The sequence below is a fragment of the Pelodiscus sinensis genome, chromosome 15 (genome assembly GCF_049634645.1).
Source record: "Pelodiscus sinensis isolate JC-2024 chromosome 15, ASM4963464v1, whole genome shotgun sequence".
Taxonomy (NCBI): domain Eukaryota; kingdom Metazoa; phylum Chordata; order Testudines; family Trionychidae; genus Pelodiscus; species Pelodiscus sinensis.
The window spans coordinates 14311950-14335734 of record NC_134725.1 but is presented as its reverse complement, the minus strand read 5'-3'; the positions used below and the strand labels follow the sequence as shown (position 1 = coordinate 14335734).

Sequence of the window (23785 nt, the reverse complement as noted above, 5' to 3'; positions counted from 1 at the left end):
CAGAAGTTGGTCAAGCACCACACTTCTGTGGGCAGAAGGTGTAGGGATCTGGGACAGCAGATGGGATGTAAGAGAGCTTGGGATAGAGGACTGGCATGCAGGAGGTGATGTCGGGTCTTGGAGGGAGTGCGTTATGATCTGGGGTAGAAGAATGGGGTGCAGAGTCTGGGAGGAGGTATGAATGTAGGAGTAGATTCTGACCTGGGGAGAAGTGTATAAGGAAGTACAAGATCTGGGAGGGAGTTGTGACCTAGAAGAGAGGGGATTCCAAGGCAGCAGCATGGGGGTGGGGGGGGGTGTTGCAAGGAAGACTGCCATAAAGCAGCCTCTGTCTGTGGTGAGCTTGGGATTGTCATAGAGGCTGCTCTGCAGCAGCAGCTTCTGTCCTTGGTGGGGTGGAGGAGGTTCTGAGCTCCCTACAAACAGGCTGCTGCCACTCAGCGTTGTTGCCATTGTAGCAGAGGCAGCAGGCGGGAGCCAGTCTGTGCAGGGAGTTGGTTTTTAAACTGGCTCCTGCCTGCCACCCCACAGTGTGATGGAGGATCCTTAGGTGTGATGGAGGATCCTTAGGAGTGGGACTGGGAGCACAGTGGCTGCCAGCCCCACTGCCCAGGGCTATTGAATAGTCATGTAACTGCTAAAGTTACACGACTATTCAGTTACATGCTATTTATGACACTAAGCTCGGGGGAGAGGTAGATACGCTTGAGGGCAGAGATAGGGTCCTGAGTGACTTAGACAAATTGGAGGATTGGGCAACAAGAAATCTGATGAGGTTTAACAAGGATAAGTGCGGAGTCCTGCACTTGGGACGGAAGAATCCCGAGCATTATTACAGGCTGGGGACCAACCTGCAGAAAAGGACCTGGGGGTTACACTGGATGAGCAGCTGGAGATGAGTCAACAGTGTGCCCTTGTAGCCAAGAAGGCTAATGGCATATTAGGTTGCATTAAGAGGAGCATTGCCAGCAGATCCAGAGATGTCATTATTCCCCTTTATTTGGCCCTGGTGAGGCCACATCTGGAGTACTGTGTCCAGTTCTGGGCCCCACACTACAAAAAGGATGTGGACGCATTGGAGAGGGTCCAGCGGAGGGCAACAAAAATGATTAGGGGGATGGAGCATATGATCTATGAGGAGCAGCTGAGGGAGTTGGGTCTGTTTAGTCTGCAGAAGCGAAGAGTGAGGGGGGATTTGATAGTAGCCTTCAACTTCCTGAAGGGAGGTTCCAAAGAGGATGGAGAAAGGCTGTTCTCAGTGGTGACAGGTGGCAGAACAAGGAACAATGGTCTCAAGTTGCGGTGGGAGAGATCCAGGTTGGATATTAGGAAAAACTATTTCACTAGGAGAGTGGTGAAGCACTGGAATGTGTTACCTAGGGAAGTAGTGGAGTCTCCATCCCTAGAGGTGTTTAAGTCTCGGCTTGACAAAGCCCTGGCTGGGTTGATTTAGTTGGGATTGGTCCTGCCTAGAGCAGGGGGCTGGACTTGATGACCTTCTGAGGTCTTTTCCAGGTCTGTGATTCTATGATCTAACATTGCTAGCTCAAAGCATTGGGCTAGAATTTAGTCAAGGAATAGATAACCTTGTTTTGCTGAAATACACATTCAGTATATGAATATCCACTTGCTGTCTCCTATAATCAGGATAAAGCTCAAAGGAACCCAGATTTCTTTGTATAAATTCTGGTTCAAGAACGTATTTGTATCAGCAGTGAAATAAACTTATCTGGACTCGATTTGAAAGTAATTCAATATTAAAAGTTGACTTTTTTCTTTTGTGAAAGATTTAGAGACTACTACAAAATAAAGGTACCAATCCTTTACATGGCAATGAGAGAATTAGAAGATGACATTGCATATTCAGACACAGATTATATGGGAAGTGATGACTGTGACTAAAGTAATGGAGGGGAGAAAGTGAGGGCAGAGGAGGAGCTTGCATTTGACCTTATAATTCGTGGAGTCTTTGACAGCAGAGCCTTAAAATCATCCTAGATTGTCTGGTCAATTTCCTACATACCATGTAGTATATCTTCTTACATCAGGCCTTCCTCCGTAACTGATCTCCTTTGTAAATAGTTCTAGTAGTAGTGCTACAGCTACTTCATTTGGAGATAACTCATGGTAAGAGGTCAAGACTGGGAGCCACAATTCAGGAGTGTCAACCTCAATTCTGTCAGAATTCTTTTTTTGGCCTAGATTAGGTCACTTAATCCTTCTGTGCTTCAGTTTATTATCTGTAAAATGTGTATTATACCTAACTCAGTGGGGCAGAGAAGTTAAATTAGTGTTTGGTGAAGGACTTCTATTTTGTAGTGATCTACTTGCATTTCTCTCCCCCCCCCCCCCCCCCACTCCTAGGACGAGCCAGTTGCTCTGGGGGTGGCACAGCCACAGCTCCATTCTCTGCCCATCCCACGTGCCGGGCTCGCACTGCTTTCCCAGAAGCCTCACTTATGCATGGCAGGAGGAAGTGGCCAGGGCTGCCCAGTGCTGGACCAGGAGCAGAGGACTGAAGCCCAGGCAGGCAGAGTTCAGCAGCTAGGCAAACTTGGCCCTCCCAGGCTGGGCTTAGGGAGATGTAGGCTTGCTGCATTGCTTGAGTTGGCAGTACTCCAGGGGTGGATCTCCTCTGATGAGCTGGGCAGATATCACCATCGCTGTTTCTTAGAGTTCTGGGCCGGTGGCACTCAGGGCTCTGTATGGGTTGGACAGGTGGGGGTGGGGCAGAACCTTTAGCCAGGTGCTCGGAGAGCCTGGCTATGCCCTGCGGGCACCTGGGAAAAGGCTCCAACAGCTGAGCTAGTGTGGCTGGACTCATTGCGTGGCTGGAGCAAGCCCAGGCTAAGCACTGCACACCAGCAGCCCGCTGGGCTTGAGGGCAGGGATTGGAATTCACCCATTGCTGCGGCTTTGTCCAAGGAAAGTGCTGTGTGGCTCTGCCTGGATGCACTGTAACCCGAAGGGGCAGAACAGGGCGAGTGGCCGAGGGCTGAGCAAGGCTCACGCAGCCCAGCCTCCACTGTTGGCCTTCCCTGGCCCTGTGATTCCTGGTCGAGCTCTGCCTGTCTCCTATCTGGCCTAAGTGGTACCAGGTAACACACTCTGGTGCATCGGGCAGCTCTGTGGGGCTGGAGGCATGAATAGGCAGGTCAAGTGACCCTCTGCCAACCCAACACTGACTTCTCAGAGCCTGGCCAGCCTGCCTGGGGTTGCTTCGGCCCTTCAACTTCTGTCTCCAGAATGTGTGCAGCAGACAGGCACTTAGCTTGGGGGAACCTTGGCATCAGGGACCGGATGGGAAGGCAGGAGAGTGGTGGTTAAATGAGGTGTGCTAGGAAGCTTCATCCCAAATGAAAATGTGGGCTGCCTCTTGCCAGACTTGTCTAGTGCATTTTGCTGCTTTCAGGGCTGGATGTAGACAGGGGCTCCTGGACCTGGTGTGAGCTAGGACTGAGCAAGCCCAGCTTAGTGCCAGCTTGTGCTGGGTCCAGGAGCTACCCCTGCTGTGGCTCTGCAGTTTTTAAATGTAGTAAGAGAGGGACTGCCTGTGTGCCTGACTCACTACATTTAAACTGCAGAGCGGCAGCAGCTGCTGGAGGCTTCCAACCCTATTGACTACACAATTAGCTGGTTACTTGTTTCTTAACCTCCCTAGTGCTGCAGTATTTTTGTTCTGTTACCTTTGTTTAGGGATGGGATTTTTCAAAAGCACATAATGGCAGTTTGGTGCCTAATTTGCATTGACTTTCAATAGGTGGTACCAAGCTTGTGAACTCCTGGACTCACAACAATACAGTCTACAGAAACACAAACAGAAGATGTTTAATGTTTCTAACCCAGATAACTTATGGACACTTTTTAAGAAGAGCAAATTGCCTCTCTTAAACATGGACCTCTCTTGAATTTACTGTGGTGGTCACACTTTACAAAGGCATCTGTGGCAAAAGAATTTTAATGTATGAGCAGAGTGCATGGTACACAACAGAAGAGTATCTCTGAACTAAACCAAGTACTGTAGAGGTTTGTCTTGCAGTTAGCATGAACTCATTGTGCCTGCCTTGCTTTTTCAATTTGGCTGGAGGGGAGGGTGTTAATCTGCATTAATATATAGATTGTACCTTTCACAGTAGGGCTCTGTTGGGAGAGAACAGCTGCACTGTTGAATAGAATATATTTTTTTTATGGTTAATCCCCCTCCCCCCCCCAAAAAACACACAACAACCCAGTCCTACATGTGCATCCTACACTTGTGCAGAATAAGATCACTTAATTGTAGGTTATAAAGTGTTCATTATTCTAAAGTGAAAAGCCTCTTCACCACTCCACACCCCAAAACTATAAACACATCGAGTTTTATACACACAACAGATGATTAAAGTATGAGAAATGGGAGTTGCTTCCAGATTCTTCCATTCTGTCCTTTCATGTAGAAGTTGAAAATGACCTTGACGCTTTGAGATCATTTGCATGTTCCCTCAGCACATCTTCACACTGCATAGTAGAACAGAAAAACAGGGTATTTCCTTCCTAGGCTAATGGCTTATGTTGAGAGATGTGTAGAGTGATATTAGAGATTTCCAGTATTTGAGCAGGTGGTCCTAGAAATATAAAAGATTTTAAACAGCTAGAAAACATTCAATGTATGATTCTGAAATGACAACAGTAAACCCAACAACAGTTGGAAACAAATAGTTATTAGCTTTCATGTCTTCCCAGGGAAGACATCAGTTGGTTTTGTTTTTGTAATTTTTATGGTTCCTGTGGATTTTTAGGGCATTGCAGAAGCAGGATATTTGGTGTGGCCAAGTTTGCTTACTAGCAGATTAAAATGGACAAAAGCAGAGCATGGTGAGTTAACTCATCATAACCAATATGATAGTCCTCAGAACTTCCTTTGTCCTTGGTGTCTTCAGCGAGGGATCCTGCCTGCTGCTGTCAGCCCCCCTGTGTTGAAATACCATTTTATCTTTCTGATTGCTTTAAGAAGCACAGTCTAAAATAAACAGCAGCATCTGTGCAGTGGTTAGAGTTGTTGTTGATTGCCATTTTCTTATTGCCTCGAGGGTTCTAAGCTCACATTCACCAGTAGAATTTATGAGCCAGAACACTACATTTCTGATCCTTTAAACTGGCAAGTGAAATGAGTTTGATGGTCTCTATTGCGTTCTGACAGGCTCTGGTTTTAGATTTGCATCTTCCAAGTGTTTTCATGTGTTTGTAGCATGATTGTGAACAATATGCTGTATTATTGGATGAACACTTCCCTTTTTTGTGTGGGTAGTTCTTTAGGTGCAACTTTGTTAACTGTGTAGTGACTCTGGAATTCTCTGTGCCCTACAGAGCATTTGAATCAAAAGCTCAGGCTACCATGAACTGTATAGGGCACTCTCACTTTGGGGGAAAAAATAAAATGCATCAAACCACCAAACCAAGTTGCTCTTCATTGATGGTAGAAGACTTTCATGGTGGTGTTCCAAACCCAAGATCAAATCAGAATTTTAAGTGACTTCTGTCAATATCAGTGGAGGCAAAAACCACTGCATACTATATGTGAGTTATGCTGAGCTGGTGAAATATTCATAACAGTGCTTTCATTCTTGCATTGATGGAAATAAATTATGTAACATTTCAGTACAAACAGAAATTAGGTACTCAGATGCCAAGATAGACACCTTAGACATATAAACAAAACTAGCCCCAGATGCATGGTGCTGCTGTTTTTTCTGTAAATCATAATCCTGTAATCTCGGGTATCCTCTGTGAATTTATATGAGAACAAAATACAGTTTGTGGAGCCAGCCACAGAACCTTTGAAAAAGCCACATATAGGAAGATAACCCATTAAATTCATTGCATGGAATACATACATCCTTCTGTGCATTGGGCTAAGTGAGGATGATGCCAATACAATTGGGGTGTGATCATACAATTCCATATGTAGGAGCAATGAAAAATCCCCATGCCCCAGGTATTTTAATGAGTTTGGCCTCATCAAATTTCTAAATGCAGATTATATTGCCATTTAATGATAACAGGACATGTAAGGAAGTAGAGAGAAGCATTATCTCCTCCAGAGCTAATCCTTTCCAATCCATCATATGCAGTCATTGTGCTCCCAAAGGCATAGGAGTATGTTAGAAATAGTATAACTGGAGTGAGGGGGATTCCTCAGCAGAAAAATAGTGCATCTGAGTAGAATGGCACTTCCTTCATTGACCTTGCAACCATGTTTGAGGGTATTAGTCTTTGGTACTTTCTTGAATAGTGACTGAATTACTGAGTCAGTCTAATCTTGCTTGCCTTATTTATCTAAGTGGTCCCATTGATGTCAGTGGGATACCTGCCTGGATGAAGTGAGCAGCATTTACCCCCCTCAAAATACATGTATCTTGAGGAAAGCCAATCAAGGCCCAAATACTATCCTGTTCAAGGTAAAATAGCTAAACCAGGTTGACTATTTTATTTGTCATCTGTAAGTCATTACTGAAACTTGAAAATACTCCTTTGTAGTGTAATGACACCCCTATTAATGCATGGGAGGGGCAGAGACTCCTAAGTGTGATGGCCATTCCAGAACAACTGGAAATGTGAGGATAATTACTGCAAACTTGCTGGATGTTACAGGCTACATTACGTTGTTCTTTAACTCTGCTTTGCAGTCTGCATTCTGCTTTTATTGAAGTCTGGCCATTCACGGAGAGTTGAGCAACTCAGTAGGTGGGTGTGCAATATACTGTGCTAAACACACACACAACTTGCTAAGCAGAGTGTCACTAACGAGGGAATGACTGACCAAGCAAAATACATTTTCTTAAACATGAGAGAGGTGTCAAGCCTTTTCTTTATCCCCAGGCTTTTCTTTATCCCCAGCAGTTACAATGGACCAGTTTCATTAAGCTGGATACAGTTATGAGCCAAATCAGTAAGGAGAGGGACATTAAACAAACTTGAATGATATTAGGAATTGTCTAAATACTTTTTACGAGATGCCCAAAAAGCTGCAATTGAGAGAGAAGGCAGGCTACCCAGGTTAAAAAAGACAAACAAACCTGTCTTTGGGGAAAATAAAACCAACAAAACAAATGGCGGGGAAAGGGAAAATTGGTAGCAATGAATGTAAACTAGGAAGTGGCAGAAGTGTTTAGTAAACATTTGAGCTAGATTTTTGGAAATTGAGTTAATGTATTCATTAGTTATGTTGATTTACTTTTCCATTCCAACAATAAACTAAGGAAGATGTTAAACAGAAGCTATTCAGACAGACATTTTTAAATAAGTAAGGTCAGGTAACTTGCATCAAAACATTTTTAAAAGAAGGGGTGAGATGCTGTCAGGAATGTTAATGCTGCTGTTTGGGATGGATGTTTTTCCCCCTCCACTTGCCCTTGGAGCACAGGTGAGAGCACAGAGAACTGGAACAAAGCTAATGCTGTGCACATATTTTAAGAGTAAATGGAGATGGCCTGGGTGGTGTGTGTGTGTGTGGGGGGTGTGTGTGTGTGTGTGTGTGTGTGTGTGTGTGTTTGGGGTTTTTTTTGTTTGTTTTTTAAGGCCCATCAGCTTGTCTTTGATTGCAGGCAAAATAGTGGAATGGCTGATACAGGCTGACTTTATTAATGCCAGCCAATTTGGGCTTATGGAAAGGTCATACATGTAGAACAATGAATGTACTTACAGGATTGTGCACTCTGTCCTTGGAAGCAGTTATCCTAGAAAAATACAGAGGGGCTGTGTCTAGACTGGCAAGTTTTTCCGCAAAATCATCTGCTTTTGCGGAAAAACTTGCCAGCTGTCTACACTGGCCGCTTGAATTTCTGGAAAAGCACTGATGATCTCATGTAAAATCATCACTGCTTTTCCTGAAAAACTATGCTGCTCCCGTTTGGGCAAAAGTCTTTTTCCAAAAGACTTTTGCGCAAAAGGGCCATTGTAGACCGCATAGTACTGTTTTCCGCAAAAAAGCCCCGATCGCGAAAAAGGCAATCAGGGCTTTTTTTGCGGAAGACCGCGTCTAGATTGGCCACAGACGCTTTTCCGCAAAAAGTGCTTTTGTGGAAAAGCATCCTGCCAATCTAGACGTGCTTTTCCGAAAATGCTTTTAATGGAAAACTTTTCCGTTAAAAGCATTTTTGGAAATTCATGCCAGTGTAGACGTAGCCTGGATGTACATAGCAGATAATCAGGTGAATACAAACTCCAAAGTGTGGTGCTGTGGCCAAAGAGGTGAATGTGCTTCTCAGATGCTCAAACTCAGTGCTCACCTGTTCACGTTGCCTCTGTATTTGGCATTGGTGTGACTGCTGCTGGTATCTGTTGTCCAATTCTGTTAATGCTTCAAGGATGTTGAAACATTTAAGAAGGTTCAAAGAGCCATGATGACCTCTAAAGACTAGAAAACATGTCATAACAAAAGACTGAACTCCTGGATGGGTACTGTATGGGGTTATTAATGGTTAACTGGTTAACTGTGGCAGGGGGCTGTTCCAGTCCAGCTGCAGAAATCAGGGATGGGCCAGCTCCACTCCCTGTCCTCATGTTTAATCAGTTAGCTGTTTAAACTTCACATTTACTGGTTGACCAATTAAATGGGATTTAAAATCCCTACTATTGGATGACTTGGTCAGTCTGTAAGTATCTACTTTGGGGAAAAGAAATGTGGACAATTTATACTATTGACTTGTTATACTTTTGTAGAGGAAAAGCCCTCTATTACCAATTTTAGACTAGAAATACTGTGGAAAATTAACAATGAAGGCAAATAATCATTAGAATGACTGAAGAGTTGTGGCGGATTCTCCATCACTAGCAATTTTTACATCAATCTTGAACATTTAAATACATTTAGCAACCATAGATATAGTGCTTGAAGCAGAAATTCTGTGAAGTCCTATCTTCTGAGTCATGTAAGAGGTAAGATTTTTTTTTTATAAAAAAGATATCTTTAAAAAAATCATAGATCTGGCAATTGAGAGCATGCTTTTAGGGCTATGTCTAGACTACAGGGAACATTCAAAAGAGGATATGCAAATTCTGCAGAATTTTCAAAAGTGAAAATAGCCTAAATGCGTGGGTTTTTCGGCCTCCTCTCTCCCTTTTTTCGAAAAGCCCGGTAAACCTCATTTTTTGAATCTTCCCCGTAGTCTAGACGAGCCCTTAATTACAGTATCTTTACTCCCTATTAAATCTTATTGGAACTGCATAACAGTAGCTCCTTCTTATTTTCCTTGCTTAGCAGTTAAGTGAGCCCAGAAGTCAGGAATTCTCCATATTCCCTTGTATACAGTCTCTTGGGATATTAGCAATTTTTCTTGCACAGTTCAGCCAGAGCAAAGAAGGAAGAAGAGGTGATAATTGCAGAATTCCACAAATATTGGCATATTAGAACACATTTTTAATCATAATTAAGAGTATATAGTTCATAAACTTCAGTTTCGGTAGCAGAGAGAATTTAATCTAGTTCTGGTGAGTTGAGTTTTTACCGATTGATGCAGTTTTCCCCAATAAAGTTTCTAATTTCAGATTCTTTTCCGCTTTTTTTTTTTTCCATATGTCAGTATCACATTCCTCTTCTTAATTCTGGCTTGAGATGCTTGACTCTGATTTCATCTTAAGAAATAGTCAATGTTGGTATCTAGAAGCGTTACATTAGAAGTGGGCAACATGACTTGAGAGACTAACCTACTATGTTAAATACATTCAGTAGTTGCGGGATTTAAATATTGTCTTTCTGGATTTTTTTCAGTTACAGACTAGCATGGCTACCACTCTGAGAATTTCAAACAATGTTTACATAGGTGTTGATGGCTTAATATAAGAGAATCTTTAACAAGTTTTTTGGAGTGTTATCTAAAATGCTCATCTTAGGGTTGTTGGATTTTTTTTTTTAAATCCTGTGTTACTAATTAATACATGATCTATTGTATTGTAGTAAGGCCAGATCTTTGTTTTCTGAGTTCTGTCTCATGAGTAGTTAGGTGTGATTCTAGTTTTGTAGGATGAAACCGTATATGCATCCTCTTTTGAAATATGCATCTATCTACAAACCCTGAAGTCATGTGTTAATTTGTTCTGGGGCTTCTACTCTTTGAGTAGGTGACACACAAGGTGAAAATTTCAAAGCAGGAGAACTTTATCTGTTTTTACAGCGTGGATCCTAAACATTTCCCAGAGAAACTTTATAAGCCTTAGTAAATGCCTTTTACTCTCCTTTCAAGTGTCATTAAATATTATATTAATCATGCTCTTCTTGCAAATACTATTTCTAGTTGACTCATAGATTTGTTTAGCATCTTAAAGTTGAACTGTGTGTGGATAATATGCTTTTTGGTGTATTAGCTTGGGGTGTTGGAAAAGAAGAGGAGGAGGAAGATTATACATGTACTCCAAGGGTAGTGTTAATTTTCTTTTTTTAATTTCATATTAAATATTGTAAGCATTGCTTCTTGTTTACTATCCCTTGTTTTAATGCAGTGCTCACCAACCAGTAGATCAGGATCTACTGGAAAATCTTGGAGCCTCTGACAGGTGATCCTGACTAGTTCGTTTGGGAGGCTATCAAGTGCTGTCATGTCAGCTGTTCCTCTCCCCACTGCTCTGCTGCTCCTGCCCAGAGCCTCAGAGCTGCCTCTTAGGAGCCTCCTGCTTGTTGTGCAGGATAGGGGAGACAGAGGCAGGGGGCACATGTCACTCTGTCCCCCTCTCCTGTACCCCATCTCCACAGAGTGAAGAGGGTGTGGCCTCTGTGAAGGGGCAGGGCAGGGGTGTTTGGGTTTGAGAGGGATCCTGAACTGACTGAAATTCAAAAAGTGGTCTTGTGCTTAAAAACGTTGACTACTGTTTTAATAAATTTTCTTCCACACATGAACTGTTATATGCAGGGCTCGACAATCTATTGAATCTACTCGCCCGTGGCTAGTAGATATCAGCCCAGCGCCCCGTTTACCGGCATCGCATGCATGCGCAATGCAGGGCTGGCAAGCGGCTTTCGCCGCGGTTCGTCAAGCCCTGGTTATATGTATGTATTTTGTTAGTGTATGGATGTGCACCACCAGTACAACCTCAATATTGGTGTTACACAATAAATTTCAACCTATGCAAAAGAAAATGCAACACCTCCACCCGCAGGATAGAAAATGTTAGAGGGAATGCTGGATCCAAGATAGAGAAGGATGTCTAAGTGTTTCGGAATTTTTTTTACCCTACATTCGTGTCTGTCACTGAATTCTGGGGCATGCTAGCCTTCCCTTGGTAAAGCACTCCTGACCTGTAAACAGTTGATTCAGAAAGTCAAAAGTTCCAACATGATGATGGAATGGTGGGCGAAAGTGATAACAGAACACTGGCAAATGGTAACAATGAAAACACTGAAAATTGAATTAATTTTGAAGTGGGCATTGGTATTGAAAAGCTCTGTTAAGGCACTCATTAATGAGTATCTCAAAGTTTCCATATTACAAGTCCATTTCAAAAACCAGCTTGAAAGGGAATCTGCAGAACTTAATTTCATTTACAAGTTTGATACCTACAATAGAGGTTTAAACAAAGGCCTTAACGGGATTACCTGCTACGTTCCACGTCCTAATGACAGAAAAAGCCAAACACCAAGTTCTTAGAGTGGGTTCTAAGAACCCACTTATCAGCTTCGTTTAGCATGGACCCTATTTTCCCATTTTTTTTCTCCTTTCCATTTCCTACCCATCCCTGCTCTTTATTTGCTATTTATTTGGAAACTGGACCCCTTAAACTCCATTTTTCTGAAGAAGTGGGTTGTGCCCATGAAAGCTCATGATGCCATCTCAAATTTTTGTTAATCCTGCAGCTCCTTAGAGACTATTAGTCTGTAATTGAAAAAACAACTAACAGCTATCGCTCTGAAACATCTGTTAGGACCATTTCAGTGGTGCCATCAGGACAGAGGTTGTGAAGCTACCGTCCATGGCTTTCCTGGCTCTGGCCAGTTAGACTCTGGGCTCAAGCTGGTACTGCAGCCCTGCCGCGAGGAGTTGGTTTTCCAGCCCTACACATGCGGCCCCCACCCCCATAGCTGAAGTACCAGCACTTGCTCCCTGCTGCAGCGGGGAGCCCTGAGCCTGGCAGGCTGGATTGGGGCAGACCAGGGCTAGATCCAGTCTGGGCTCTGGAGAAAATGGCAGCACCAGGAACCTCTTGCCTAGAAGCTTTTCTCCCCTGCTGCTCCCATTGCATGGAATCTTTGTCAGTGCTACCCCTATGGCTTCCAGAGGAGTACTACATCAGTTTATGGGGTTTTTTTTCTGGCATTTGTGAAAGACCTTGTCATAGTGGATTTCCCTCTATAAAAGCCCAGGTTCTATTGTTTCCATCTACTTAACATGCTAAGACCTAGCATAACTATTTTCATGTCTCCTGTACTCCTCCAGGAGTTGGCATTGGCAAGGGCTCCCTCAGATGCCCTCACTCAAGTGGACCCATTACCTACTATATGTCTTCCCTCCAATTCCCCTTCTCAACAGGGAAATTCTCAAAATAAGAAGAGACCAGGCAAGGATCATCTTCATAGCCCCTTGCTGGACACAGCAACCATGGTTCCCTTGCTTGCAATCCCAATCATGCAATCCAAAGATCCTTTTCCAACCAAAGTTTCACACCCACAGTTTCTAACACTGCACCTGAAAGTCTGGTACCTAGTTGGTTCTCAGAGCTACAGTGCTCCACCCAGGTACAAAAGGCACTTCTCCACATTCCCTTAACTCAAGACACATAGGGACAAATGGTCACGATTTGTCTGCTAGGCTACTTCTGCAACATAGGTCCAGAGACAGTCCCAATACCTGTGATACTTTTGACAACCTATTGCACCTTAAATTCCCATCTCTCCATCAGTTCAATTAAGGGACATTTGGCCACTATCGCAACATGATATATGAAGATTGATGACACCAGTCTTTGCACATCCCACGATGAAGTGATTCCTGAAAGGCCTCCAAATGTTATAACCATTCCACATACACCTCGGAACTTACATTTGGTGCTAAGCTCCCTCATACAACCCTCATTTGAACACATGGCTACATGCTCGCTTCTTCACCTATCCTTGGAAATGACATTCCTAGTGGCAATAACATCAGCCCATCAGGTGGGGGAAATGGCTGCCCTAATGCAAACTTTCCCCTCTCCCCCCAAAGATAAGGTGTCTCTGTTCACCCATCCCAAGGACCAATCATCTTTCCACATCAACCAGGCCATCCACTTACCTGTGGTCTTCCCCAAGCCTCATGCCAATGCTTTCGAAGCACAAATGCATACCCTTGATGTATGTAGAACCAGACTTTTCAGAGTGTCCTCTAAACTCTTCATTTTTATCATAGAATGCAACAAGGGACAGCAGATATCATCCCCAAAACTGTCACACTGGATCTCAGACCACATCAAAATGTTGCAACCAAAACCAATTGTCACCACCTACCTCAATTTGTGTGCACTTCCCCAGGGCAGAAGCCACATTGTAACCTGCTCTGCTCCATGGACCTCAGACCAAACCTTTGCCAGGCGCTGTGCACTTTCTTGGGGACCTTTCCTCCACCAGAGTGGCAAGGGTTGTCTTGTCAATGGCCTACTTGCCTGATCTGAAGTCCCTACTTCTATAGGATACCTTGCTTTCCGGTCACCTGCTGTGAAGCACCCACAGGAAAGTCTCTTCAAGAAAAGGAGGTTACTCCCCTTTAGCAGTAACTGATGTTCTTTGAGATGAGTGTCCCTGTGGGTGCGCCACCACCCTCCCTTCCTCTCCTCTACTTTGGACTCCTTTTTGTGGTCAGGTATCCAGGTGAAGAAGGAACTGATGGGAGAGTGGCCATGCATGTGTAGTAGTCCTGAGTAGAATCCATGTGCCTCCCTTGCTGCTCATGTATGGTTTCCTTCCCTCCCCTCATGCACTGTTGTGAAGAATCCAGTCTGTGGCACTGGGCACGCAGACATTTGCTTTGGCGCACCCACAGGTATTCTCATCTTGAATTCCAGTTACTGCTAAAAGTGAGTAACCTCCTCTTCCACCTCCCCCCATTCTCCTTCCTGCTCTGCAGCAGTGTGGAGGGTGAGAGGTGCAGGCAGGAACCGGTTCATGTGGGAAGCTGGCTTTCAAGCTGTCTCGTTACGTGTATTGGCTTTGGCAGAGCCATCTCCCCTTCTCCCTCCCCTCTCCCCCGCTGCACCCTCTCTATCAGCAGTATAGGAGGGAGGCATGTAGGATGCTCGTGTAGCCTCTGTTGGCAGGGAGCTTGGGCCACTCCCTCCTGCCTCTGTCTAATAGCTTACACATAGCCTTGCATTGGCATTGATCCATTTCCAACAGCAGCATACTTCTTGACCAAATCTCAGTGGCAGAAGTTGCTTACCCTCCTTTCCCTGTCAGAGGAGAAAGCAAAGTCTGTTGGTTAGCAGGGTACCTCATTTAATAAAGGGAAAAGGGAACTGTTCAGAGTGAGGAAAGTTTTGTTTTGTTTGTTTCTTCCCTTTTCTCCATATATAAAAAAATTGCGGGCATATGGAAACTATTTACACTGGAGCATGCTATGCTCTTATGAATGAAAATATTGGGAGTTCCTGCAGTTTCATTCTGGATCATTCTGGATGCCTTGTGTAAGCAGGCCAGCTGGCTTTTTTTTTTTAAGGAAATGTCTGTAAGTTACATCAGAGTAGGGAAAATATTACCATCTGTTCAGTTCAGCTGGAATATTTCTTCACATCCTTTGTACTATAAACTTCACAAAAAATGAAAATATTTTTGGTTGAGGGAGTGTGTTCTTTTACACTGAATGCTCAGCACTTTATTAAATCCTTTCCCATTAGCGGAACACTTGCAGAGTTAGCAGATTCTGTTGTGTTCCAGGAAAAAAGGGAAGTGCAAATGAATCCATTCTTGATAACTGGAATTAATTTTGGAAACTCTTCATACAGTGAATAAGCCTTCTGAAAAATCATGCATCCAGTTCATGGGGATGAACTTTTAACTGAAGCTTTGAGCCACTTTCCATACAAGAACAATTTATTTTATATGTGGGTTTTCTTTTTCAGAGAGTAAAAGGCAATCTAGTTTGTTTAGCTTTTCTTAAAATATTGTCATCTCTAAACTTAAAATATTGAGTCAGCTAAAACTTTCAGACAGAGAAGAAGAACTTAAACTGTTGTAATTCTTCTTCCGCTACCTACTTCCATCTTCAAATACATTGCATCTGCATGTTGAGGCGAAGACTGACATGCGGTGGTGGAAGCAGTCTGCCTTTCACTCAGAAGATTATGAGAATCCGGTGGAGAGATCTTCCTATCTGACTGACATGAATGGTAAATACAACTGGAGCTGGTCTACAGCATGATTTGAGTGGAGTGAAGGGTTGCATTAGTCTATATCACTGTTATCAGGGGAGCAGTGAAGAAATTAGTTACCTGGATGGCTGCCAAACAAGAGTCAGTCTCATTTCATATTTATTATTATTTTAGCCAAATAATACTAGTTCCTTGGGATTTTAGATGAACTTTCTGGTACCCAGTGGGAATGAACAGACAGTGTAAATGGAGTTCCACAATAGGATACTTAATCAGTCTTCCATTCTGTGTGGGACTAGCACTGATATGTTTTGGGCAGAGAGAAAACAGCAGATTTCAAATATTGTTTCTGACTCTCAGGTCTGAGGAGTTGTATTTGCATTTGGGAACATCTCTTGTATTTCACCGGTTAGCAACGTGTGTATGAAATGTTGGAAAAGTTTTTGTTTAACCCAGCGCTGCTTTTTGCATCCTTGCAAAATGTTGATTTGATTCCAATCAAGGGGAGATCTCTGTTTGAAAAACATTTTAAAGATTAAAGGAAAAGTCTTGAATGCTACAAACCTATGGCTAGATTGGGCTGAACTTCGTTTTGGCATTCTTAAATTTTGTGAGGTGTTGTCAGATTTTTAATGTTGGTGGGATATTTTTAAAACAGAGAAATGAAATAAATAAATTCTGATATTTTGAAAGGTTCCAGTTGTTTCAATACTTACCCAGGCTTGTACAGTTTGAGGCAAGTGAACAAGAAAATTGGACAAAAGTCTGGCCTGTAAAGGAGCTGTAGTCTCTGAAGTAAATAAAATGAAATTGTTTTCAAACTGCAGTTGGGCTACATGTGGCCTGTTTGACAATGCTGATAAATAACTGTGCAAATATATCTGTCTAAAAGTAGCCATGTGCCTCACCCAGTTGCTACCAGTAACTAAGAGGATTCCCTTCCCTCAATTCTGGGTCTACCTTGCCAGCTTTTAGAGATCCCTTTTTATCCCAAATACCCTGCCATAAATCAAATGGATCTTTATGGCTCATATGTTCAGAGTCCGTTTTTTTTAGCTTTTGCTTTTGTTGATTTGTTTTCAGGATATATTTCAGAAATGTCATCCTCACAAGTATTAACCAAATTATAATTTTATTTAGCAAAGACATATTAATGCACTATTAGGATTATTAATTAAAACATTTAAGAAATGCAAAAATAGATGCTAGTTACAAAACACACTGTAGTGCAGGCAACAGACTAGGCTTCCATTATAATTCTGTTTCCTTGGCATGCTAGTAACTTTTTCTGAACATTTAACTATTCTGAATGTGAAATTTCCATTTTTAATTTCTGCTCCAAGGTAGGAGTCTCTGTCAATGTGATGACATCTGCTGAGAGGTTAGCAAATTCTGATGAAGCCATGGTCCCTCTAACTCCTCTACGCATTATGCCTGACCAGAATACTTGGATGCTTCTGCTGTCAAGCTGAAATTTACATAACAGTTTGTCTCCTGGGAATATATGCATATACACAATCTTTTAAAAAATAATTAAAAAAAGCAGTAGTTGAAGGTGTCTAAGAATTTTGCAGATTATAATCTTTCATTTGAGTGGTGGCAAGGGGAATTTCACAGTTACTCAAGTTAATACCCTTTTTATACATGGATTTTGTCCATAGAATCCTATGTAAATGATAGAGCACTCTTAGTTGGAAAGTTTTTTTAAAGATTAAAAAGATACCATATTTCTTTTTAGCTGCAAGATGTAGATACTGATATTTTCTTGTTTTTGGAGGGTTGTGAAGATGAAATAATAATTATAAAGCACTCTGAAAATGTATAGCTTTCTATAATAAGTATTGTGATTTTAGTTTCTGTTGCTTGCTCTAACCCATTCTTCCTTAGCATTCAGTCTAAAAAAAGTTCCAGAGTATTTTGACTTTGTTTTTCTTGTTTACATATACCCAAAATGGCTTTCTGAAGTTTGCTATCTCTTTCTAATTTGTTGCTTTTGACGAGAGGGATGAATCTGAAACAGATCATGAATCAAAAGACCTTGTTCTATTTTGATAGAATCCAATATGTCCTGTTATAAATTTCTCATGTTCAAGCATCCCAGAGTCCTTGAGTGCTGAATTTGTGAGCTGATCCTGGCTTTTGAAAAGCTGCTTCTTTTGAAGACTCCATTGGGCAGTGTCTGCATTGTCACTTTATGTTCAGGTGTCACTTGATGCTTGTAACTTTTCTTATTACTTGATACCTGGGTTGCTTATGTTCCAGACAAGACTGGTGCATTCTCGTTGATCAAAGTTGGGCTTCTTAATTGTACATCTCTCTCTTCTGTCTCTTGTGCCCTGTCCTATGGATGCAGATGGAGGCAGCTGTGATCTTGTTAATGATATGTCTAGCCCAGCAACAGGGGACTGCTATTCTCAGCAAAGATCTACCAGAGACAACTGGGAAATGAAGTACCAAGAGGCAGCAATCTACCTCCAGGTCAGTCTTTCTATTCAGTTTTGTGATCAAATAATCTACCCTGTATATGAAATTACTCATCAGGGACTTGAACAGAAAATAACCCTTTGAATAAATTGGGAGAGTGGACTTGTAAATCTTGATCATTATTAAATATAGAAAATATATTTGTGAAATTTCCTGATTACAACTAATTCTAAAGAGAGAGTGACTTTATAGTTAGAGGACGGATTGAGATTTATTCCTAATTCTGACACTGTGATCTTGACCAGTCAACCTTATTCAGGTCTGCCTAGGGAGGCTGTAGAAACTCCATCACTGGAGATAATGTCTATCTAACCTGCTCTTAAATATATCAGGGATGATCTAGACCGAGGTGGGGAGCATTTTTTGGGTCTGGGGCCGCTGACCCACAGAAAAATCAGGGACCGCACACAAGTGAAAAGCAAACAAACAAAAAACCTTACTGACATGGACTCTGACTGAGAAGGAGCAAGACACTCTGTACATTACCCTCTCACACCAGAGGCTGGGGACCCAGGCTAGTAGATTTTGTGTGCTGTAGCCTGCAATGGGATGGCAAGGGGTCGCAAGCATCAGGACTGGCTCCCCAATGCTGGGTGGAGGTCTGAGCCTCAGGGTCTGGATCCAGGCAAGCTGGGGGCCTCATGTGTGACCCTTGAAACATTTTGGTGACTATTGCCCCAAAACGGAGTTGCCAGATTCTGCTGGTTCCACCTCCCCCTCCCCCGATCTAGACAGTACTGGGTCCTGCCATGAGGGCAGGGGACTGGACTTGATGATCTCTTGAGGTCCCTCCTGTTCTAGTATTCTATGATTCTGTGTTTTATGTGAGCACATGTTTATATTACAAGTTCTCTGTGAACATTCACTGAGTTAATGAAGGCTCTCATTTTGATGCATACAGTAACCTAAATTCTTCCAATCCAAAAAAACTATTCTTGTTGCTGTTTTGACCAGTTGCCATATTGATGTCCTTGAAATGAAGTAGACATAACTTACGTTGTATTCACATTGCTTATCTAAATTAGCACCTTTAAGTTGGAGTTTGCTATCTGGATAAGAAGACTTAGTTGCTCAATATTTTGAATTGGCTAGTTACCAAAGGATAGAATTTCAGTCTACAAACTTGTTTTGGGTGAAACATGGAAAAGAATGTCCTGTTGATTTATAGCTAGCTTTCTCTGATTAGAAGTTCATGTCAGGATCACTAACTAATAGTTGTAGTAGTGAAACAGAACACGATCTTTCACGTACTCTTGAGAATTGTCTCTTTCCCTGTGAGATGATTCCGAGGGATTAAGTTGTTAGCTCACATTTGCCGTGTGGATCACCTCTTAATGGAACAACTGTCTTATGGACCTGACCTCACCTCCAAACCATAATTGCTTAACATCCTTATTGTAATTGGTTTGCCTTCCCTAGAAATGTAATGTTCTGGAAGTATTTAGCTGTCTCAGTTGGAAACAACTAAGCAGCACGACATGACAACTTCAGACAACTGGTCCACAATGTGAGAACGTCTAGTTCAGTTGTTGGGAATCTGTGACCCATTGGGTTTCTGTGTGTGACCCTAGAAACATTTTGTTGACTATTGCCCCAAAACGGGGTTGCCAGATTCTGCTGGTTTCTGTCACACGCTCACACACACTCACACACACATACACACCTCCCCGCCATGTGAGGTGTGCGCTGATAGCGCACTGACTATAAGAGTCTCGTGTTCCCTTTGAATCCAAATCAGAGCACTGTTACAGCAGTTCAATGGGAATACCCTGCAAATTCTAGTTACACATGCACAATTAGCAAAACCACCGTATCCTGGGAAACTCTCAGTTAGGACAGTCTTGCGGCACACTGACCTGAAGGGCCACTTGTGCAACCCACTAGGTTGCACCTTGCAGCTCTAGCTTAAACAATAGAAATGGCTGCTTGATGGCCCAATATTGGGAGACTGATGAGAACTATTCAGTATAGATCCATTGGAAGCAGGGCAGTCTTTTATTACTTCTTTAACCTGTAAAAAAAAAAAGCTACCGATGTAAATCAGTTGCAAGCAAACAGTTGGAGTACAGTAACTGGTTTCTTTTTGTGTTTTGTTTTGTTTTTTTTAATGTTAAGATCCTGGAGCAAGAGGACACGACGCTTCAGTGTATAGACATCTTTGTTTTTTTTGTCTCCAGCTTTCTATATTCCTTTCTGGAATATACTGGACAGTGTATTAATGCTTTTACAAAAGAATGCTCCCTTCAGTCATTTTGCAAAGTTAAGATAAGAAACCATGACTGTCAACCAGTTGGGCATGGGTTAGAGTTCTGTCCTTGATGTTCATCAGTTTGATGTGAAGTCACAAAGGTGGAAATAATTAAAAGTTAACAATGTCAGAGTTTATTAGTGGTGTTAGCTAAATGTCTTTAACTATCCTGTAAAATGATATGGACAATGTTAGCTTTTCCTAAGAAATGAATACTTAGAAAGCTGCCAGCTGTTAGTGTATTTTGTACTAGTAAAATATATGTACAGAAAAGGGGAGTATACCTTATGTATAATATATGCAATGTTACCAAATAGTTACAGCATGCCCTTGAGACCCAAAATTTCTGAGTTCTAGACCTATCTCTGCCCTTTAGAAAAGACACTTAATCACTCAATGAATTCTCTTAGCAGTCTGTAAAATAAGAATAACACTATTTCCTTCACAGGACAGTTGTTAAACTGATTTGATGTATGTAAAGTTGTTGTTCTTGAAGTGCAAAACATGACTAATGCTGCTGATGTTGTTTTCTGTAGGAAGGAGAAAACAATGATAAATTCTTCACCCACCCCAAGAATGCCAAATCGTTGGCTGCCTATCTCTTTGTACACAATCACCTTTTCTATCTAATGGAGCTGACGCCAGCACTGCTGCTCCTGCTGCTATCTCTCTGCGAGGCCCCCGCCGTCCCCATGTTTCGCCTTGGCATCTATGTATGTAGCTGACGTCACAAAATGACAATGAGTTTATGGGCACAGAGCAAGAAGGCAGGAACACTGTAAATATTTGGTTTGTGTTAATACCTGGGCAGAGCAGAAGCAATGTTTTTCATCAATATAGATATAGCAGAATTTATTTTCCATGAGATCAGGCTCACTCTGGTTAACAAGCAACACAGGACATATGTATGATGCTTTTAAAGGTTAACATCCCAGACCAGGAGTTAGCAATCTATGGCTTATGAGCCAAATATGGTTCACTTAGGGAACCAGATGTGGTTCTTGCAGAGATGCAGCTCCACTTCCTCACCCCCAGCTCTTCCCGCAGCTTGAAGCTCATGTTGGTGCTATAGCCTTATAGCTCCTTGCAAATTGGAATGCCAATGCCAGCTTCATGCAGGAGAGGGTGGGCAGAGAAAGCCTTGAGCCCTCCGCTGGATCTGGTGTGCAGAAAACGTGCACAGCCAAAAATGGCTCCATGCACTACAGTGTCATCCTCCCTTCCTCCCCATCCTCCTATAGCTGAGGAAACAGTTTCTCAGGGACAAACTTCCTGGAGGTTTCCCCTTTGTATCCATTGGCCAGAATCCAGTGAATGGAAGCAGTGGGAGGCGGTATTTCATGGTATACACCCCTTCATGTCCAGAACCTGAACCCCTTCCCCCTCACTCATTTCGCCCCTCTCCCTTGCTGAGAGTCCACACCCTCTGCCCTCTCCTGCTTCCTCCCCCCAGACACTTTGCCCCAGCCGACTCCTGCACCCTACCCTTCACCCACCCAGCCCTTACCACCTCACTCCATCCTACCTCCTTCCCCCTATCTTCTGCCCAGATCCTCCTTCCCCATCACTGTCCCACTCACTGGCAGCCCTGTCCTGCAAACTTAACCTCTCTTTTTTGGTGAGGGTTTTTTTCCTTCCTGTGCGACAGTGGCCACAAGACGATGTTGAAAACTTTTGTGCCAGACATAATATTTTACTTTATTTAAAAATGAAGCCTGGCCAACAAGCATGCAATTGGGGCCCAGCCCACATCTGGCCGCAGCATCATAACACTCCTTCATCTCCACACGCCAACTCTGAGTCATACTTCATACATCTGAACTCCCTGCCCTCAGCCCCTGATACTCCTACATCCCTAGTCCTCTGCCATAACACTTCTGCACCCCCACATATCCCAGCCCCCTGCTATAAAATTGACAGAAGACCGCCTGAATATGTGCATGAAGGTGGATTTGACCAGTTATGCAAACTTCAAAAAAAGCGTGAAAAGATGCAGCAGCAGACATCCCATTAAATAGTCTGAGTACAATGTTTCATGTATGCTATTAATCAGTAGTAATAAGTTGTATATTTTCAGTTATGCAAATGAGCATTCTTACAGGCTCTTTGTTGACCACTTGTTCTGAATTTTGATGTTGCTTATCTCTTTGGCTTGAAAAGGTTGCTGACCCCTGTCTCAGACAGTACTGCCCATGATGTATTCAAACAGAATCATTAGCAGCTCTTAGAATCAAAACATTTCAGATCTTTGTCCCTTGGTATGTTTGAAAATAGTGTTATGTTAGGTCTCACTCAGATTCCTCCTATAATGTGGATAAGTCACTTAATCTCCATGCCTCTGTTTACTCAGGCTTTTTTCCATGTTTGTGAGAATTCATTTTAAAGTGCTTTGACACTTTATAGCTAGATGTTTTTAAAGGCCAATTCTCACTTTCTGTGGGTGCAGAATGTCTACAAAAATGAATTGAGTGTAAGCCATAATTTGTGTGTGTAACTCCCTGTGAGTATAGTGCAAGCATTCAGATTTGTGAGTGCAGCTTGCACCTGCAAAAGGGAAGCTGGCCCTATAATTAAGTGCTAAGTGTTATCATGATGGCTATTCAGAGTAGTATTTCTAATCATCCATAATTTTTCATATATGCAAGCTCTTTTTTTATCCAACTCTTATTCCCATACCACATCACAGGGGTATATGCCAAGCTGGGACCTTTCAAAGAGCCATTTTTGAGGTGCAAAAAGAGCATGAGATAATTACTTGGAAATGAATATTTATCATACTCCTAAAAATGGCAAAATAGTTCTTATTGATGGTTTTATCACACATTATTTCTGGGATAGCACCAATAGAAAAAAATGCAAAGGGAACCTTTGTTAGAGAAAGTCTTTAGTGATGTAAGGCTGGATTTTTTCCAAAGTGCTCAGTAGCTGTTACCAATTTGTTGAACATGTTTGGGGGGAAAAAATCTAATTCTTAAAATATTAGTGCCAGGCTAACTAAGATTGTTTTAATGACAGAGGACTGTTTGTTCCGATTGTGCAAATGTTTTCAGTATTTATTCAGGTCTTCTCCTGCAGAGATAGAAGCCTGAATTTTTACAAACCAGAGGTTTGTTACAGAAGCCCCTAACTTCTTGAGAAGGGAGTGTCAGACTTTGGTTTCTGGAACCAGTGGAAATTGATAAGATAAATTTTATTGGTGGTCTGATTACAGATCCATGCAACCTTGGAACTCTTTGCATTAGTGGTTGTGGTGTTTGAACTTGCTATGAAGATGAGATGGATGGGCTTCTACACTTATCTCCGACACAAAAGAACCATGGTTAAGGTAAGCCTGCTCCACTCCTTGTCTGTCTTCAGTGTTTTTTCCTCCTTCATTGACTTCTGTCACCAAAGAACCAAAATAAATATTGGGCTATTGTATACAGGGCATTTGAGTTGTCTCCCAACTGCTATTATGTGAGCTATTGTCCATGTCTACATTTTGGAATTCTTTTTACCTTCTTAAAATATCTTTCTCCAGTTATGGTCTCAATGTTCTAGAACACAGGTGATATTCCTCTGTACCCTGCATGAACTTGCTGAAGTACATCTGCAGCGGTACTACTTTGTTTCCTCCCTTCTGTAAAGGCTGTTCCATTGCCTGGCTGTTGGGAAAGGAAAAGTAATGCAAGCTGTGCTTTCCTTATTTGTTCGTGAACACTACAACTTTGCTTTTCACTATGCCGGCTGTCAAATATACATTTTAGC

At 42.4% G+C, this 23785-nt stretch overlaps 1 protein-coding gene across 4 annotated transcripts in view; it reads left to right on the top strand.

Moving 5' to 3' along the window:
• The window catches only part of TPCN1 (two pore segment channel 1), a 72676-nt gene that overhangs the window by 6479 nt on the left and 42412 nt on the right, over window positions 1-23785 (top strand). For 3 of the 4 annotated variants that reach the window (XM_075898207.1, XM_075898206.1, XM_075898208.1), the window contains exons 3-5: window positions 17660-17784; window positions 20575-20751; window positions 23250-23363. In XM_075898207.1, the coding sequence (XP_075754322.1) occupies window positions 17660-17784; window positions 20575-20751; window positions 23250-23363 (416 nt within the window). Of the gene's footprint in view, window positions 1-13569; window positions 15325-17659; window positions 17785-20574; window positions 20752-23249; window positions 23364-23785 lie in introns of those variants that run through there. The other variant, XM_075898210.1, reaches the window with a different exon arrangement.